Genomic DNA, 20,199 nt, shown 5'->3' with positions numbered 1-20,199 from the left:
TTTGGACCTACCCCTAAGCAAAGATCCTGGCTAGTTTCAGCGCTCCCACCAGCTTTAGCACTTCTGCCTGGAGCAGGCAGGACATGAGCTCCCTCTACCGCGAGACTGAAGTTACTGGAAGTAAATAAACCATTTTTAAGAAGAGCTAACACGGTGAACTTGCCTTCCAGGCGGAGAGGAGTGCTTACAGAGCAGAAACCTGGGTGCTATAAAAGGCACTCAAACCTAAGTACTTCTCCACAACGTTGAGAACCCATTTAGCCGGGTACAACCACTGCCAGAGTGGCTGAGCTGGGTTTTGTCCAACAGCCAGTTAAAGAAACTGGTCCGCATGAAGTTAAACACTTCAACCAACCTGAGGTGTGTCGGGTACCTGCAAGAGGAGGAAAAGCTGCTTGGGGAAACTGGTTATTTAGGTACAAACCGAATTACACCCCCCTACACAAACACACAGCCTACAGAGGGGTTCCTGCAGCTTTTTAAGAGCAAAGAACAGAAGACTGGCCAAAAGCTGAAGCAGCATATCGTTATCTTTATTGCCTGTGTAACACCTGCATGAAGTGACAAGCGAGATGCAGTATAAATCCATGCACGGATACATAAATGACTCTTAGAAATCTTTCAGAAGAAAAGAACGGTTTGTAAATAGACACCTCTCCAGCCTCATCACCTAGGTTTCTCATTTACAACCGGTTTTTAAAGCTGGTATTTTAAAGTGGCATAGAAATGCTTATTTACCTGTATTCTAAGTGAATCAACTTATTTCACAATAAAAATATAGTTAAGTTCTATTAAATTTTCTTCTGAAAATAAACGCTTCTATTTTTCTGCTATGACAATAAATTACAATGTATCACAAATGTAGGCTTTAAGCAGATTTATAAATACGCAGGAATTAAGTGTTTCACCTATAGTTTAACTGAATTCGAGGCATTTAGTAAGAGATAAGCTGAAGATGCATTTATAATCCAAACTCAATTTGTCAGGGGAAAAGCATGTAACTGAAGTAGAGGTAATGAGATTTAATGCTGTGGTACTTGTATATAGGATAAGTATTCATGAATGATCTGTTCTTCCTCCTCCAGTGTTAAATCCAGATAATCCTCTTCGTGTTCAGGAATATCCTCCAGGATTTCATTGACTGCATCGGTCTCCATGTCTTCGTCTGTCTGTGAGCTAGAAGAACCTTCAATAAAAAAAGAAAAACAAAACCCCCCAAACAGTGGTGATTTCATTGCTGGAAGTTTATACCTTCCCTCCTTCATCAGCACGACTGCTTTACAAGAACCAGTTACTGTAAGTGGTGAGTATCAGTTACAGCTGTATCACAGTAAGGGATATGTGGTCAAATCAGCTACTGCATCGCACAGATTTGGAATAGAACTTCTTAGCAATCAAAAATCAGGTATCAGCAAGCCAAAAAAAAAAAAACATCTACAGTGCTGTAGGTCCAGAAAGAATGACAGTCTTGGCTTACTGCTCACTCTCTGAAGGGTACAGGCAGGGAGAGGTTGGTTTGGTTTTAATTCTAATTGGTGTGATGAGTACAGGTAGGTGGGAGTGTTTAGTATTAGGTGCTTGTGGCACGCAGGAATTCTTACCTGCGGACTCTGTGGGCGAGTCCTTAGATGAAGCAGATTCTTCTGATGGACTGGACCCTTCAGAAGACAGCTGCAGGGAGGCAGGCAGAACTCCCCCATAGTGAGCAAGGGTCTGGGAAGCTAAGTGGATGTTGCCTCTAAAGACCTTTAAAGCTTGCTTTGCTGACTCGTGGCTGAAACCCATGTACATCAGCTACAGGAGGAAGGAAAAAAATAAAATCAGTACATATGGAGAAATCCAAGCTCATTCAGCACCACTGACTGACAGGAATCTGACTGTGCATCTGACAGTCACTCCTCTCGTACAGAGGAAAGCGTTGCATACCAGGAATTCCAGGACACTGACTGGCTTACTGGAACAGTTAACAACAGGGCAGTGACCTATTAAAGGAATGGGGATGTTGGGCAGAATCAAGAGCCTCTTCTTGAACATCAGACCAACTCTTCTTCTGTTTTCAAAAAGGAAACTTCAAAGCACTGCAGCACATTCACATTCCTGGAATGCTATTTACTTTTTCTACGGAATCTGGTTTTCCTGCCTATCTGACACTAATTGCAGAGCCACACAAACTGCTGTGGAGCTTTTCAGATGGCCTGTGGTGAGAAAGACACAGCCCAACTCTTTCCCTTTTGCGCTACAATATGCTTAAAGACTTGAATGCATTTCTCATCTGCTGTCTTTTTAGGGTTGGAGCATTCGAGTGCACACATTTCCCTTAGCATTTGTGCATGACAGCTTGGTGTGAGGGGCAGGAAGTAACCAGGAATTACAATTCAGCCGGAGCGTGAGTTCACTGTGAGGGGCGGATGTGAGATAATGGAAGTGTGACAGCTCACGAGGGACATGGCACAAAGAATATTTGTGCAGCTTCGCTTAAGGAAGATCTGGTGGGGCTGAAGACAATTCATAAACATGACTACCGGCTCCCGAGAAAGAAAAGAGGTCTGACTCACTTGATCAATACTTTCTTGGGAAACTTGAAACTGGTCCATGGCCACGGAATCATCGTCGTCATCGTTTTCCAACAATAATTCTGGATTGTCCAGAATAAACTACAGTAAAATAGAGAGGGGTTAGAATAGAGCAATGCAGTCATATTAGTCTTCGGTATGGATCATCTTAGATGATGTCTGATTCACTGGGTCAGGAAGCAGTTCAGTTGTTACAGTTCAAAAAAAAGGGTAGCTTGGAGCTAACCAATACAGAAGGCAGAAAATCTGCTAAGCAATTAAAAAAAAAAAAAGTACTTTTTTTGGTACAGAAGCACTGCTCCTGAAAACCACTTACCTTAAAGGCTTGGTCCAGGTTTCCTTGTGCATGATGAAGAGCTACTTGAGCAGCTCTCTCTGAATAGCCCATACTTTTCAAGGTGTTTATGTCCTCTAGTCGCTGCCTTCTTTTAGCTCTCTCCTCCCTCCTGATCTGTGCTTTTTCCTGCAAGAACACAGCATTACAAAGCTAACTGTGCATGGCAATGCTTCGGCCTTCCCCTGGTGCATATGGGCTTTCTTGGATTTACTTCTTTGTGTTTGAATTTGAGGAAAAAGGATTTTTTGTTTTAAATATAGATATTGCTGCCAGACACTCATCCCTAAATAAAGTTGTATTCCCATGAGCAAGCACCGTGGCTGTACTTCTGCTCCAAAGTCTCGGCAGATCAGATTCTTATGCTATCACAGCTATTATAGGCCCTGTGTGGTAAGTGATAAACCAGTCTGGCAGATGGGCCTGTAGATGAGACTTGCCAAGGACATGCAGTCAGAAGCAGGCATGTAGCCAACAAGTTCTGAGCCGTTTGACTTTTCTATCCACATTTCAGTGCCTGAAGTCAAGAAGGGCCACCTCGACTTCCCAAAAGTGACTTCAGGTGCTTCAAATCTGTACAACACCCTCAGCCTCTTTCACACCAACACAGAACAGCCTTCTCTCCTCGTGGAACTTGTAAGTCTTCTAAGCCCAAAGCCATACAGTGCGGCCTCATGGTCACCCTAACAGCACTTTATCGTGCAACCTCCCGTCTTCCATGCCAGTCAAGCCCAGGAACAATAACTTTGACCTCGGTGGCTTTGTTTGCATACAAGGCAAGAGCTGAGTAGCAAACACTGTACTACACTGAAAGAGTTTGCACCAATCACAAGTCTTTGGCTCTCTCATCCCAAGTGTTTTGGGATAGAGCTTCTCTTGTTTTATTAAGTTTTGGTTTCAAACTTGTGGCAGCAGATGTCAAGCTGTTAGTTCCAGTAACAGCGCCAAAGCAGAATAATCAAAGCCCTTAATTTAGCACCACAGTGCATTAGTCACACAAGACACGATCTAACAGACACAGTCCTGCACCTTACCTCCCTCCTGTTGGTGATGAGGTTGGCAGCGTGCTCCACGTTCCCATGGCACGCTCGCAGGGCAAGGCGGGCTTCCTGTTCGGAGAATCCCAGGAGCGACAGGCGATAGACTTTTTCAGGATCTATGTACAGCTCGTCATATAAATGAGATGCCTGCAGGTAAATGGAACAAAAGTGGTGTTACCAACACTGTTGCTGACATACAAATGGAAAAAAAAACATTTCTCTCCATTTTTATGAGTAAGCACAGAGCAGGCAGGTGCAACACAGACCCAAAACAGAGCAGCACTTTTCCTTGAACAAGGTTCCTAATGTGAAAAACCCGTAAGTTTTCCCTAACTGTGTCTTACCTTCTGAATGTACTCAGCAGCCTCCTTTTCTCTGCCACTGTGATAGTGTCCTATCCCCTGAAGAAGGTAAAGCCGTAGAAACAAAACCTTCTCACGACCATAGCTTCCCTAAAGAATTGTTAAGCAAAGGTGGGAAGAAGGGGAAACATAAATGAGAACAGGAATCTATTACTAAGTGAACACTGTACACACAAAGAAAACGCAGTCTCTAATACACAGCACTTAGTATGCAGATAAAGCATCACATCTAGAACAAGGACATCTGTGCATATAAGCACATTTGCTGTGATCTTGTTGTCAGGTCCAACACTTTCACCATGCTGGCAGTGACACAACTAGATAGCCAGCAAAGGAAGCATGAGGAAACATTAAACTTCTACAAGAGGACCTTGTAATATCTGAGTAATAACTGAATATATGTAGAATAAAACGAAGCCATCCGAATTGAATCAAAACCAGCATACTTTGATATCAATCAGCCTTTCGTGGTTCTCCCCATAGCACCTCTGGAAGCATCTATGGGCTGTGGTCAGCTTTTTCTCAGCATCATCCAGGCAGTCCAGCTGCTCCAGGCGGAAGTAGCACCACACTATGTCCAGCTGCAGCACTGCGTAGTTATCGACGGTGTTCAGCAGCTCTGTGCTACACTCACTGGAAAACAAAACTTTAGTTTTTAGGGGGTGGGGGAAAGCAGGGGGATGGTTGGTTGTTTTTTCCACACTTTTTTTTTAAATACTAATGAAGCAACGTGCTAGAAGTATGCACGCTCACATATTTGAGGAAGCACCTGCTTCTTATTTGAGGCAAACTGACACCAATGGAACTTTAGTAAAACATCGATCTCCCAACATATTCACTAATACATAGGACATGAATGATAACACTACACCTCAAAGAATTATGACAGTCACAGTTAATTTTGTTACTATTCAAGCATCTCTTTAAATGCAGGATGGATTTAAATTCCATGTAACCTTTAAGAGGACAGAGATCAATCATCTTCCTCAGTGCAAGTGATCACGCTGGGTTCTGTGCCAGTCTCCTTGCTCCACACAGATGAGAAGCAGACGGGGACAACGATACTTTTGGTGTTCTCAAAAGAGCAACTTAAGGTTCTGACTGCTGACCCCAAAATAGTTTACCTGCAGAAACCCTGACGTGCTTACTGACCTCTGCTATCTGCTCCACCCTTTGCAGTAAATTATTCCTTCACAGGACCAATTGCAAAAGAGTAGCTGCATCTGCCTCTCCAGCTACAGCAATTTATAGCCCAATACATGAATATTGATGGTTTGTTTATGTTATATGAAAGACTAAACTGCCCCGTGGCAGTATCTGTTTCAGCTGTTCTCCACGAAGCCACCTGTCACCAAAAGTCAGAGCCTTTGTCTGCTACTTCCCGTCTGCAGAAGTAATCCTGGGCAAAACAGGCCCTGAATTACAGGCACAGGCAGAGCTAACGGTGTTCCTGCATTGGGTTGAGAATACAGGAAAGCCAAGTATAAGGACTCAAAAAGTTTCTTACCAGAAGTGTTTATCAGCATCCAACAAATACGGCAGTGCTATTTCATATTCTTTCTTCTTCATTAACGCTCTGCCCTTCTCATGATAACCCATGGCCAGCACAAGTGCCTGAAAAAACGAAGTGTCCATGAAAAACATAGAGACATTTCTGCACACCCCCCAGCTCACTTTTATAACCGAAAAGACATACCTAGGTAATCCAATAGTGCCCTTGTTCTTTCCAAAAAAGTACCATTCTATCAGTTCAGTAAGAGCAGGCAACACTGTTTCACATTGCTTCATACTTTCCTCCCATCTACTAATATTAATATATTGTCCAATTAAAAGCAATGAATGCTACTGACACATGAGATACTGTACCAAATTTAAGACTGAAACTAGATAGTTTTTATCAGCCATTGAAAATAAAGCTAAGTATTTTGTAGGTCCTACACTTCCTAGCAGTATCAATTTTGTTTTGCTTAGTTATCAATGCTACCTTGTAAACTTCAATGGTTCACCTCCTGCAAAACCTCAGAACTGAAAATTAAATCTTGAACATGGCAGGAAAACACTCTCGTTCCTGCAGCATGACAAATGGAAACACAAATAATATTTCTTGATAGAAACAATCTGCAATAGTTCTTCTCACCCACGTTCAATAGTGATGAAAGCTGGTGTGATTGCACTTTTGATTCTTCAACTCTTAGGGTGAGTTACTACTTTCAGCACTTTATCAGAACAATATGCACTGGGGGAACAGGCAGTTATTTTTTCCAATCATCCAGAAACTTGAGATGAACCAGAAAACTGATGCTAGAGCTGCAATTAACACATGTTGGGGCCTGTTCATTTCTCCCCCCGTCCCCCATTATATTTTTTTTTCCAGGCATAATTCCAAGCAGTTTGTAGAGAATTTTCTGTTTATCTTCACCAAATCCAAAAATCTGAAAAGACAGTGTCTACCACCACTCTTCTGCTTCAGCAGCCAACATCAGGTGTGTCACTCCTACTACAATTCAATGCACGCACCCAGCCAAAGATTTTCAGCTGAGAATGTTGGCCTTGAATGTGAACAGATTTAAATCTGAGACTCCCGATTTTGTGAGACTCGGCAAGTTCCCAACTGAAACTGACCGAGCCTAAAGAACAAGTTATTTTCATGTGGTTCTAGGGCAACTCAAATTTAAAACAGGTGGTATGCTATAACGAAATTACAGCTTATCTTAAAACACAAAAATAAGGCAAGATTACATCAATTGTATCAGCAATTAGGGGTCTGTCTTGAGTTGACTAAAGTATCCCCAGTTACAAAGGTCTTTTATTTCAAAATTATTTCTGTTAAGCATATATCTACTGGACCCAGTGTACAATCCCCAAAAAGCCTGAGTGTATTTCAATCTCACATTTAACATACTTTACTAATTAAGCTTTACAAAGCTACCTTATTACCTTTGTAAGACCATTTTTACTTACTTTTTTAGCTTGAGGAGGAATCTCGATTGACCTCCCAGTCTGATTAGCTATATCTAGATATGGAGCAGTATCTGGATCCAAGTACTCCTCTGAAACATAAGAAAAAGCAGTCTTAGTTTCAAGTACCACCTTCCAGCAGAATAACATTGCTGTCATAAGATTATGTCACTAAGTGTATGGTTAAACAAAAAGGAAACAAAACCAAAAAAAATCTGAATTCCATATGAATGCTTGTTTGGGACAGATCTACCACCAATGTTCTCAACCAGCCAAGCACAAGAAACTTTTAGGGCCTCTTACTTAGAGAGCTGTCTATGAGCATCCAGAAATTTAGACCCAGCATAATTTATGTGAATTGTAAAGAGTTTTTTTCAGAAGACAAAGCCACCTACATTTTACGTGATATGACACTTGAAATACTTTACCAAATAAAGCTTACAGAATACAAGGAAATCCTATCCTCAGCACAGCTGATATAAAACAAAGAAAAATACAGCTCAATATTTTCCATTCCCCATATATTTAATGTTTGTGACCAAACTATCAATTTTGTTCTCACCTACACTTGATTTAAAATAAAAAGATGTTTTTCTTATAAACAAAAGACAATTAAGAGAAGTTTGCTGAGATTAAAAGCTTACAAAAGGTTTGTTAAGGCTTTTTTAAATTTCACATAGCTTTGAAGAGAGCCTTGAGCCTATGAAACAATTATGGACTCCATGCCATACTGTGGCATTATGCTATAACTGACAGTGGTAAATATCTTTAAAATGCCCTATACAGGATCCAAGGCTTGGGATCTAAATTACCCCTTAAGTCAATAAAAGAAATCACTTCTTTTAATTTGTCCAAAATCTGACATTATAGTAAGAAACGGGCTGTCACTGGGCGTTAAAAGCAGCTTTGTTCACATATTTTTGTTGCATTTGGCAGGAACTCATTACATACTCAATTTCAGTTTCTTGTTTGTGGATTTTTCGAAACAATAAAGTAGCAAAATGATTGAAACTCACCATCTAGCAGTGCAATTCATAGGCACACTTAACCTCATTTTGAAAAATTATTACTGTTAAATTGACTATATCCCTTTAACTTAATCCACAGTTGCTAGCAATCAGCATCAAACACAATGAGAAAAGAACAGCCACATTATAGATCAGAGTGACAAGAGAGCTGTTCTGCACAATGAAACCATGGTTACGCACAGCCATATCTGAGTTAAACTACAGAGAAGTGTGTAATGACTTATAATACATTATTCCACTGTGCTTATGTGTACAATAAATTTGAAGCCTGTTCGCAGAGTTGCCAGTCCCCTAACTGTCAAGTGCCAATTAAATAATAATTGATTCATTTTATGTCCCTTTCAAAAGTGCCAAATATTTTCTAGCATTCCAGTTTTATATGAGTTAGAGTAGAAGAGGCAGTTTTAATCAACTTAAAATGCAGTTTTCAAGTTGGTAGAAAACTACACCAGCATAAGCTGGAGTCTGGTCATGGAACAGGTACTCTTCAATGCTGAAAAGCCATTGAGAAGACAAGTTTTGATCAGCAAGGCTTAACAACCAGCTCTCCACCTCCAAACCAATTCTGCCTCACCTCTCTCTGCTAGAATTTCCAAACCCTTCTTAGTTCTTTGCATCTGGTCACTGATGTCTTTCTCTTTCTTGCGCTGAAGTTCTTCTTCCTGAACCTTTCTTTTAGTTTCCTCATCGCTCTGTTCCAGTTGAAGCACCATCACTTTCGCGTTGTGAGTTACACCCTGATCTTCAAGAGTTCTTCCTGTAAAATAAAGTATGATGCATGAAATATAAATACTAAGTTTACAAAGAGAGACCAGTTTATGTTGTACTGCCTCTGGAAAATAAAAAAACAACCTAAACAGCTCCTTGCCTTACTTGCACTGTACTGGAGAACTACAGTAATTACTAGACAGTGGTTTTGACTGAGTACTTGGGTCAACTACTGACATCTTCAGCAGAAATTCAGAAACGAGAAGCAGACTGGCATTTTAAAAATGCTTTTAAAATGACTGGTATGTTTCTTTGCTTGCTTTTTTCCAAAGCGTTCAAGAAATAGGAGTGTTTCTATTTCAGTTAGTTGATCTCCAGGCAAAAAGTGGAATAATGTGAGGTTAAACAACGTGTCCAGAATCATACACCACAACAGTACCAGGACAGATGAAGTGGGAATTGAAGCCAAGTTCTTATTATCAAGTTTATGGCTTTACCTACATCTGACCTCTTCCAAGGGAACTAAATATGCTTAGGGAATCAATAAAAGGAAAGTAGCTGAAGTTGAACATGTGTAAGACATTACAAAAAGTTTTTGAATGTGCTGTTATACAATATGGACTTTGGAGAAGTTTATGGTTTCTCTTAAACATATTTTGGGCATTTCAACACTTAATAAATGATGAAAATCTACTTTCTGAATGGATTCATATAATCACTCTAATTCTTTCTGAGGTTTTTGATCATTATGATTTCTTACATTTCCTGTAGAGCAAAACCTGACAAATATAACTGCTGTTCCTTGGGGATTTTAGAAATTAATAAAACTGCAAGAAACTTTGCTTCTGAGAAGTAATAAAATTGAAAACACAGAAGTATACTCAACTAGAGATACGTACCCAGGTCAAGCTGCTTCTTATTTATGATTATTTTGATGGCATTTTCTTTTAACGCATGTTCCTGTGCTATCCTGTGAAATAAATCATTGTACCCATTAATATAAATTTGTAAGGAAGCCATTAATATAAATTTGTAAGGATAAACAGTGTTTCTAGAAAATGAATATGTTCATAACTGGTTTAACCTTTTGCTACAAAAGGCTGCTGTAAATAAAAATAGCATCAGAAAGCTTTCTAAATCGCTTAGGGAAAAGATGGGGTGCAAAATGGGAAAAGCAAAACAGGCAGAAAAGAATGTGATTTTAGTACGGTTAAAGATACAGAAGGGAGAGAAGCTGATGGCCACTGCTCAGCAGACCTGTTACAGATTTGGAGTACTGATCAGTGGTGCCTTCTCAGGTACTTGCTGGTGACTTATAGAGGAAAGTCCCCTTCCACAGTTGTAACTCTCCTTTTTTCTGTTAAACAACTGCTTTTTACATGAAAAACTGCCCTCTGTATCACTGGGCATCCTATTCAGACATGCTCAATGCTAAGAAAATGCTCAGGATAACATGACAAATAGCACACCATTTGTAGTTTTAGTACTGTATGACAGTATGCTACTTCAGAAGAGAAGAGCCAAAAGGTGATTACACTTACTGTGATCTGAGTTCCTTGCCTGTGATGAACAGGCTGGTTTCCAGTGGGATTTTTCTGCTCTGTAGTAATTATATTGGGTGGGGTAAGGAGGAGGGAAGGAAAAGAGCATGATATCAAGACACTTTGGACATTTTCTTAATTAACTGTTTTACAACAACTACAATTTCTTTCTCAAATAATAATCATGTTAACAGGGTTATGGCTTGGCATACATATTAGTAATTTCTGGGCAGGGAGTCTTGCACTTGCTATACAGTGCTAAAAATAAGCATTACCACAGCAGAAGATGGAGAATTAGATAAATCCAAATTCAGAACCAAACAATTTAAACTGACTAATTTAATTATGCACTTCCAATCTGAACTCTGCTTCGTAATTATGCTACTCACCTGTGACTGGCTAAGTTATGATTAATTCCTTATTAGTGTGTCTAGTCCCAGATTAGATAAACTGGAATTTTAAATGAATTAATTCCCTTATGCCCAGTAGCATTGAAAAGAGAAATTATGAAACTATTTGTTTGCTTTAACTGCATGGCAATCACTTAACACCCTCTACCCTTTTGCCCATCACATCCCCTAGTAATTAATTTTCACTACAGGAGAGAGAACAATTATGACTGTGCCGTGTTTTTTAAATTATTCAGTAACAACAACAAAAAATCCTCCTGAAGCAGAGGTTATCATCTAAGATCATCATCTTCAGTAGAAAATAATGCCCTTTTCCAGAGTGACTATCCACTTCTGTTGCTGACGACAATCTTTAAGTGCCTCTGAGTAGGGGAGTTCTCTTTTCCTGTTATCAGAGTGGATGAAGACATGCAGCACTGGGGAAGATGCTGCTCCCGCAGAGTGGGATCAAAACTGGGAACCATCTGAAAATCACAATTGTGCTTGCCAGAGACTGGCTTTGTCTGCACTACTAAAAACCTTAACCAAGGGCCCGTCCTCTGTCCTGCAACTGACTTGCACGGGGCTGAATTCTCCCAGCCTTCAAAGCTGAGCAGCTGTGTCCAGACTGATGGAAATCAGTCCCTGGCCCACATCAGCCTTACACTGCACCTGGCCTGGCAGAATACCAGGTGGCCTGGGCAAAACTGCCTCAAAGATGATGCTAACAATCCACAGGATGTCTGACTGTGGAACAGCAGCCAGCTGGCCCCATGGGGGTTGAGCTGATGAGGGTAGACATAGCCACAGAACCCAGTAGGGTGACCTGCATGACACAGACTTTGTCAGATTCACTTCATTATTCTGTTTTCATGCATAGCACGCACCAAAGGCTGAAGCCTGGCTTTAAAAAAGCAAGACTTAGTGAATTCTAATTATGCCAGGCTTTTTGGTCTGGACTTCGAATAGATGCATACCTTCACAACAGAAAACCACACCTCTCCTTTCCAAGTTCAAACACTGGATGTACCTTAAAGTAGGTGTAGTTAGCTGCCCGGGCTGGAGGAGTTACATGAGGATGATGTAAAGTCACTGTAAGAACCCTGCCAAATGCCACGGTTAAAAGCCAAATATTTTTCAATATCATCATCCACATGCAGCTAAAGATGACACCGCATTCAAGCTGCTTATTGCACTTAGTTTTCTTTTTTTTTTTTTAAATTAAAGCTGTCATTCAAACAATGATAGTGGTAATAAAGTGATACTCATATGCTAATGCAACTTTAGGTGTTTCACAACAGAAAAAAATATATCTGCTCTTTACTGCTAATGTGAGCGGTTAAGTCAGAAGGAATCAAATTGAACTAGACAGACACTTAAATCTAATGTACTTTTCTTAATTGAAAGATCATTTCTCATTAAATCCTAAAGGAAAGACAATTACTAATCTCTCAATATTATATTCAATTATATTCCTTTGCCATGCTATTTCCATCTATCTGGGAAACTAAAATATACCTACAGAACTTCTCCCCAATGTATTTTTTATACCTCAACACAGATCTCTTATGCAAATCACCCCTAAAAGTTAAAGAAGTGAAAACATTTGAATTAGATACAAAAAAATAGTACTCAAAAGGCCATAATCCTATGGCCTAGGTACTTATCCTAACTTTTCTGCAATGGCACTTACTTTTCTACGAGGCAGATATATATCAAGTCTCGCAATCCCAGTCACTTTAAAATTTTCATTTCCTGTTCCACGCTCAATTGCTTTACATCGTATTTCTTCAAGCATATTCTCTGTATCATTCTCATTGATATTCAGCTTGGATGAATATTTCTGTGCAAGCTCCTAAGGAAACAGCAAGAAAAAAAACTGGCAAAATACACCAGTAACAGGACACGAAAAGCACGTGACACCAACTCAAGACAGAATATTTACCTTCATCTCTTCACCAGCTTCCTTATTCTCATTTGTGTATGGTGGTTTCCATAGCTGAATTTTGTCTTCTCGTAAGCAACTTGTCAGTTTTGCTATTAAATACTTCTTTTGTGCCATCCTTTTAAAACAAAAGCATTGTTGGAAGAAAAAAGAAAGGAAAATAATCAGTCTTTTCATATAGCTTTCCTGTATTAAGATAGTGTTTTTTTACTGAGCCTAAACAATATTGCAGAACTCTAAAAACAAACAGAAACAACAAAAGCAAACAAACAAACAATTCCCTGAGTATAAAATGCATCCCATGCATTTTGGTGATGAGGGGAATCTGACAACCAAACTATTATCAAAAACCCTGGAAAGAGGGTGAAAGCTGGACTGAGACAGAGCTAATGCAGGAGTCTCCTGCTTTGCACCTTGGTATTTCAAGTGAAATTAAATCTCTTCCTAACCCCTCACGTAAAATGGAATTACAGAATGTGCTGATTCATCAGACTCTGTGATACAATTCTTCTGCCCTGCCCTGGAAAGGGCTGCTCATTCCAATCCCCATTTAAAACATGTTCTTGCTGTACCTCTGCCTTTCTACTTCTCCTATTTCCTTGCTTCAACAGCCTTTCTACACCAGTGGAGGCTGAACATGAATTATTACCCTCTTTGGCAAGACAGAAAGGAGCTATCAGGAAGAAGCATCTCAGTACCACAAGCCTCGCCATGAGAATACCATAGGGTAAAGTTCTCATCCCTCTGGCAAAGTGAGATCTGCTACAGGGATGAGAGATCTTTGTCTCCCCAATCTCAATCGCTTGACAAGAAAGCATGTTGAACAGTATCATTAAATGGAACTGTAAAATTCCGGTATCACAACAATGAAACAGCAGGGCATCACTTGTCACAGTCCAAGAGATGCTCTTCCCACTCCTGCTGCAAAGTTAGAAAAGGCACAAGCAACATAAAGAACGGAGGCTGAGATTAGAGGTGATGCGTGCTGTAAATCTGCAGCAGGCGATAAAGTTCCCATCACTGGGGAGAAGATGGTTGTGGCTGAGCAGAGCAGTTCCCTGTCTCCCAGGTAATAGTTTAGGCTAAATTCATCACCAGAGGTTATTCAGCTGAGAGGAAGCAGTAACCTCTGTGAGGGAAGCAGCACATCCCTGAAAACAAAGCAGAACAAACAAAAACCACAACAAGAAGCAGGGAAGGCAGAGAGAGGGCGAGGAAAGGCAGATGCAGTGATCTCGACAGAAAAAAAAATCGATTTGGATATTAAAGCAAGGAGCACTTGGCTTTTGGACATTTGGAATCATACGCAAGACATCTTTTAATTTATATAGAAAGGCACTTAAAAAGCATTGGCATTTGTGCACTGAGATTGGCATCAAAACTGATTAAGTGGTTTCATTTTTCTTTTGAGAGTGGTTTCATTTTCTTATTCTTGTACATCAGCACAGAGCTTTCAGGAAGAAGGGGACAGAATAGGAGAATCAGATGCTACCACCCATTTGCACAAAGCCGGTTCCTTGCTTAAGACATGCTTTCTGAAAAAAAGCAAAAACAACAAAAACAAAAAGACACACTAGGCAAAAATCCAACAGCTCCTAAATTCACTTGTCAGCGGCATCTCAGCCCCAGCTTTAGTGAGCTACAAAGAATCTTTGAATGCTACAAAAACAAGAGTCTCTTCTAGAGAAGAGCTAGAGTGGCTAACTGAAACAAGTGGGGATTTTAACAACCCTTCTGCTTTGTTTCCTATCATTTACATAGTGTCTGGCCAAACCAGGTGAGGCAGCCTGGCTTTTTCTTGCTGAGATGCTGTTATTACCTTACAGCTACAGCAAAATATGGCATTTACAAGCAGAACGCAGCAAACACATTCCATTTTCCGAAGATTGTCTTAAAGTTAGTGACGGAGCTGTTCTCCTTTTCCAAACTATGTCACGTAATTCCCATTAATAACTTTAAACACTGAGTTTTGCATATTTAGAATATGATGAATAAGCGCCTCATACCTATATATAGTCTACTTAACATAAAACTAAGAAACAAAAAGGTATCCACAGCTTTGGGGCATCCAGACAAAGTCTAAAGTTGCAAAAAGGTTAAATAAGGCTACAAATTGTACACTTACCTTTTTATGAATATCCTATTTTATAGTTTTGTACATTTGTGATTTCTTACTCATCTACTAAGCCAGAAAACAACACCGCAGCCTCCAATTAAACTTACCCTTTCCCATCCTGCATAAAAAAAAAGGGCACGTTTCCCTTTCACAACCAAAAATCTATCCCTCTATATGCAAAATATCTCCTGTTTTTCATAAATTTATATTTTAGTGTAACCAAATTGCAAGAGGATCTCTAACGATGCCTTTGTGACTTACCTCGCCACCAGCCAGCACAACAAGTGTGCCTGAAATGCTTTCACTTTCGGTAAGTGTTTAAAGGGACTTTCTCAAAGCTGTTTTGGTGAAGAATTGGGAGGGGCTTTGGGATGCCAGGGGGGGAGTTTTGGTAGCTCGGGGGTTATCCTCTGGGGCCAGCTGGCCTCATAGGTGAGAGAAACGAAAATAAATATAGAAATAAGGGTGAAAAAAGAAAATTTTAAGGGAAGGGGCAGAAGATGCTCAGTGAGGTCATAAATAATAAATACCACAGCAGTTATAAACAATGTTATTGAGGTTATAATAAAGAGATATGGGTTAAACAGAGGCTCCCTGGAGCATCCACTTGGTACCCCCACGGCTCAAGGGAAGCAGCACCACGGGCAAAACCACGAAGCACTTTTGGCACCCCAAACCCCTGTCACCACCATCACCCCTGTCACGACACCATGGCGACAGCCCCCCCTCCCCAAAATCTCCCCGCCCTCTAAGAAGGGGGGGCACCCACCTGAGCCTCCACGGCGGAGGCCGAGCCTGGGGGCCCAGCAGATCCCTGAGGGGCTCGGGGGGGGGCTCGGGGGTGCTGCCCGGCTGCCCCTCAGCCCCCCTCGGGGGCTCCGGGGGATGGCGGCCGCCTCCTCGGCCTCACGGAGCGGGCGGCGGCCGCTGGAGGCCGGTTGCCTCAGCCAGGCCGGAAGGAGCCAGGGGAGAACGGGCACGCGTCACGTGGGTGAAGCCGAGCCCCCGCCGCCATCTTAGGGCTTTGCCCTCAGTTTGAGGGGGGGGGGGGGGAATGTGTTTTAGCAATGTTAGGTTGAAATTAGAGGATGAAAGAGTGGGGGCTTGCTTAGTCGTATTAAACGTTTAATTAAATAAATAAATTAAATAATATTAAATTAAATAATTTTAAATTTAATTATTTTAAATTTAATTAATTAAATAATGAATAAATTAAATAAGTAAACAAATAAATTAAATAAATGGCTAAATAAAGCAATCATAATTATTGAAGCCAGGAATGAAAGGCTGGGGGGTCACTTAATCGCACTCCAATAGACGTTGCTGAGTTGTCTTTGCTTACCTGCTGTGCAAATGAACCCCAAACGAGGAGTCTCGGGGCCCCTCCCAAGAGGATGTTTCCTGACAAAAATGGGGAAGACCTGTCTCAAAAACCAGCTGAGAACAACCGTATGGTTTGGACAAGAGCCAAGGAGCAGCTGAGTCTGTACAAAGGCAGGGGGTCAAGCAGTGGTGATGAAGAGGAGTTATCGGCCTTCATCCCTGTGACCCCCCAATGACCACCAGCAGGCACAGATGGGAGGAGTTTGTGGAAATGACTTCTTGGAGCTAATTTTAATACAAAACAGGGATAGGTTATTCATATGTATAGGTGTACTGGGAAACTTCATGCATATATAACTTTTTCCTGTATATAACCAAAGCAAGTCAAGTGTTAAGGTGTGCATGCACTTGGGAGCTATCCCGCATGCACCCGATGCCAAAATAAACCACACACCTACTTTCTAACTCATTTACTTTGAGTTGTAGAGTTCTTTCAAGAATCAATGCCTGCTTGTCCCCTTGAAAATGGTTTGGAGAACAGATTTGTGCTTGTTGTGCGGGTGTTAAAATTAAACTGGGTTCAGAGACCTGAGTGGAGAAATACATCGTGTGTTGTGGTCCATAGGCATGCCTTTTACCTCCTCCTGCCGTCCCTGTAATGCCCCATTGCTGGGAACAGGCTGTGAGGCCAGGTGGGCTGTCTGGTGTTACACTTGCACCAGAGACTCCCAAAAGTTTGCAGCTCATAGCAACACAAAATATCCCGAGTTGGAAGGGACCCACAAAGACCATTGAGTCCAACTCCTGGCTCCAGGTGTACCCAAAAATCAGAATTCAGCTTGCTCCTGGAACCCTATTGGGGCCTGTAAAAGACATCATTATTTCTGGTGTAACCCATTAAAAGAATGCTTTAACTTGTGGGTTAATACTCTCTTGAGCCCAGTTGTCCCAGCAGCTAAGGGATTTTCTTCTAACTGCTCTGATAAAGTTAAAGCGCTGCCCAAGAATATTACTTATTCCAGAACAGATGGCCCTGCAGGTCAGTCCTTATGTAAAACATATTCCTTACTCAGTCATGGAGCTAGGTGGGGGTGCTGCATTCTGAAGCTTAGAAAATGTGAACTTCACAGGTACCGTGGTTCATGAACACGACTCTGAACTAGAATTTCAGGATTCCAGGCTCCCCCACGTGCATAAATCATTCAAGTTTGCCCATGGGTGAAATAAGGGTATTGTTACTGAACTTGCTTTTATGACAAGTCTTGAGTTCAATGCTTGAAACTCTGCTGAAGCTGAGTAACGCAGTGATGGTAGTTACTCCCCCGTGATCTCCAAACATGAAGAAGCTCCAAACAGCAAAGGGTTTTGCAAATCAGGTGCACTTGAGAACTGGGACTTGCTAATATTTGAAGGTTTCCATTTTTCTTCTCATGAAGTGTGTCCTTTATTTCATTTTCATTTATACTAGGGCTGCTTTAGAGGGGAAAAAAAAAAAAAAAAAGTAGAATTCTCCTCAGGCAATGTACCTGTGTAACATTTCGTTCTCCTGAAATATAACAACTTTTCTCAGAACTAAAAATACTCCACTAACAAGTGAAAATTCATTGAAATTTATCTTCCATAATGACCTTAGGAATTAAGCTGAAAGACTTCTCCAGAGGCAGAATGCCCTTCCTAATTAAGCTCCAGCTAGTACAAAGCAAAAAGCAAGCAAGTTTGCTGGAGAATACTCAGGAAAGGCTGAAGTGTTTGCATGAAAGTACCTACAAAGGACTGAGTTACTTAGTCCATGCATAAACTTTCACCGAGTTTTAAATCAAAGTATTCAAGGTCCATGTTTAATTAAGATAACTAATTCAAAGCACTTTAAAAACAATTTAAAAGTATTTGCAGAAAATAATATCGCTAATTTAATCAAATAGGTTTATAGAATAGGTAAGTGGCCAGATAACGTTTTAAAATTTCTGTGATAATGATTTAAAAGTTTAGAAGTTGCATTCACTGAAATGTTTTTGACTATTTTACTGCAAATACCCAGCCAATATGACCTTAAATTAAATTTTTAATAGTTCTTATAGTGTCTTCTTGCTAGCATGGGATTTTTTTTTTTTTTCAGTTATTCCTTTGGCTTTATGTGATTCTCTTATGGTCTACAGACTTGGAGATGCAACAAAAATAACACTCCAGTATAATGAAAGGCTGGAGTACAAATCAATATACTCTGTAATAAGAAAGTCGGGTAAATAGAAAGCTAACGTGCCTCACATAGTTCAAAAAATTCATTGTCCCTCAATATTTCTCTCCAGGTACTTTCTTATGGCTGGTTATTTAGTATTTTATCCCTGTTGTACCTATACCTCTTATTCATATCTGTTTTATCTATTTTTTTTTTCCTTTCTAATCTTTCTTTAAGTGCTCTAAGTACTGTTTTTTGTTGCTGTTTTGGTTTGTTTCTTTAAGTGTTTATGATTGCTTATTGATGTTTCATGCCTACACTGAAATAGGAATCAGTATCTGAGCTGGAAACCAGTCAGTGGCAAGCCAGTTTATTGAAAACATCAAAAAAAAAAAAAAATGAAAACATTGAAAAATCACAATGAATGCTTCTACCAAACTGATGTCTTCAATCTGCTGCTTTTACTAAAGATGAATGAAAAATTCTTGAGGAGTTACTGGGGCATACTCATCACTATCAGTAACAGCTGCTGCTTTTCAGTGTGGCATCTCAAAATACATTACTAAGCAAGTCCTGAGCAAGAAGATCAGTAAAAGCTACTGAAGTATATCTTTAGAGAATTTTGTTAAGGAACCTCGATATCCTTTTGCCTTTCTCGTAAGAATGGTCACTTCCAGGAGACAGTTGCCTGCCTGTCTACTGATGTTGGCTGGATCAGTGTGGGACACGAGAGAATTTAGGTCTGGAATGGTGTTGAGTGGCACAGAAGAAAAGGAGGCTTGGCAAGAGGGGTTAGAACAGCATTATATTCTATGATATTCTTTAATTTTCTGCACTCTTACAAAACACCGTAGTACTGTGTGCCACGGTACTGGGGTATTCTCACAGGGATTGCATCCAGATCAGGGGCCCCCAGCACCAGAAGGACGGGGACTTTTAGGGTGAGTCCAGAGAAGGCCACGAGGATGCTCAGAGGCTGGAGCACCTCTGCTGTGGAGCCAGGCTGATGGAGTTGGGGTTGTTCAGCCTGGAGAGGAGAAGGCTCCGGGGAGACCTCCCAGAGGCCTGCCAGGGCCTAAAGGGGGCTGCAGGAGAGCTGGGGAGGGACTCTTGGGCAGGGGGTGTAGGGATAGGACAAGAACTAATGGTTTTAAACTGAAAGAGAGTAGGTTTCGAGTAGATATAAAGAAGGAAATTCTTCACTCAGAGCGTGGTGAGGCCCTGTCCCAGGCTGCCCAGAGGAGCTGTGGCTGCCCCATCCCTGGCAGTGCCCAAGGCCAGGCTGGATGGGGCTGGGGGCAGCCTGGGCTGCTGGGAGGGGGCCCTGCCCATCGCAGGGCATTGTAACCAGGTGGACTTTGAGGTCCCTTCCAACCCAAACCATTCTCTGATTCTGTACTTATGGCTATGAACCTTCTGCAATGGAAGCATAGGCTGTGATGGCTGTGTGCCAGCTGGTTCTTTGTAGGGCTGTGAAGTTTGTGGGCCATCCACCTGATCCTTCTTTTGCTCTCCTCTTAGGGCTGTGGTAGATGTGGAATAGTTTAGAAGAGCCAGTGGCTGCCAGGGGTATAGTTCAAAATCAGTCCTCATGAAATAAGGAGACATCTCAACTCTTCAGTTTTCCTGAAACTTATCTGACAGAGAGACCTGTCCTACCACTTGCCTCCAAAAGTGGGCGATATGTAGCATGTTTTTTTTCTTTT

General features: G+C 41.1%; 1 protein-coding gene across 1 annotated transcript; it reads right to left on the bottom strand.

The window, feature by feature from the left end:
- Window positions 1-512: 512 nt before the first annotated feature.
- Window positions 513-15,976, bottom strand: NUB1 (negative regulator of ubiquitin like proteins 1). The gene is made up of 15 exons (XM_068673383.1): window positions 15,764-15,976; window positions 12,879-12,996; window positions 12,627-12,788; window positions 10,545-10,603; window positions 9,903-9,973; window positions 8,870-9,052; window positions 7,271-7,359; window positions 5,817-5,923; window positions 4,756-4,942; window positions 4,292-4,399; window positions 3,942-4,094; window positions 2,890-3,036; window positions 2,556-2,654; window positions 1,602-1,794; window positions 513-1,186 (listed from the first exon to the last, which is right to left on the bottom strand). The coding sequence occupies exons 2-15, from the start codon at window positions 12,993-12,995 to the stop codon at window positions 1,023-1,025; spliced, it is 1,839 nt and encodes a 612-aa protein (XP_068529484.1). The 5' UTR covers window position 12,996; window positions 15,764-15,976; the 3' UTR covers window positions 513-1,022.
- Between the last annotated feature and the right edge of the window lie 4,223 nt (window positions 15,977-20,199).

Source organism: Anas acuta, chromosome 2, assembly GCF_963932015.1.
Source record: "Anas acuta chromosome 2, bAnaAcu1.1, whole genome shotgun sequence".
NCBI lineage: Eukaryota > Metazoa > Chordata > Aves > Anseriformes > Anatidae > Anas > Anas acuta.
This window is presented reverse-complemented; position numbering and strand designations above follow the sequence as displayed.

Coding starts and splice junctions, on each gene's coding strand:
- NUB1 (XM_068673383.1), bottom strand. CDS start 12,995: ATGGCACAAAAGAAGTATTTAATAGCAAAACTGACAAGTTGCTTACGA. Junction 12,789..12,878: donor AAGCTGGTGAAGAGATGAAG/GTAAATATTCTG, acceptor CTGTTTCCTTAG/GAGCTTGCACAGAAATATTC. Junction 1,795..2,555: donor CCCAAGAAAGTATTGATCAA/GTGAGTCAGACC, acceptor TTCCTCCTGTAG/CTGATGTACATGGGTTTCAG.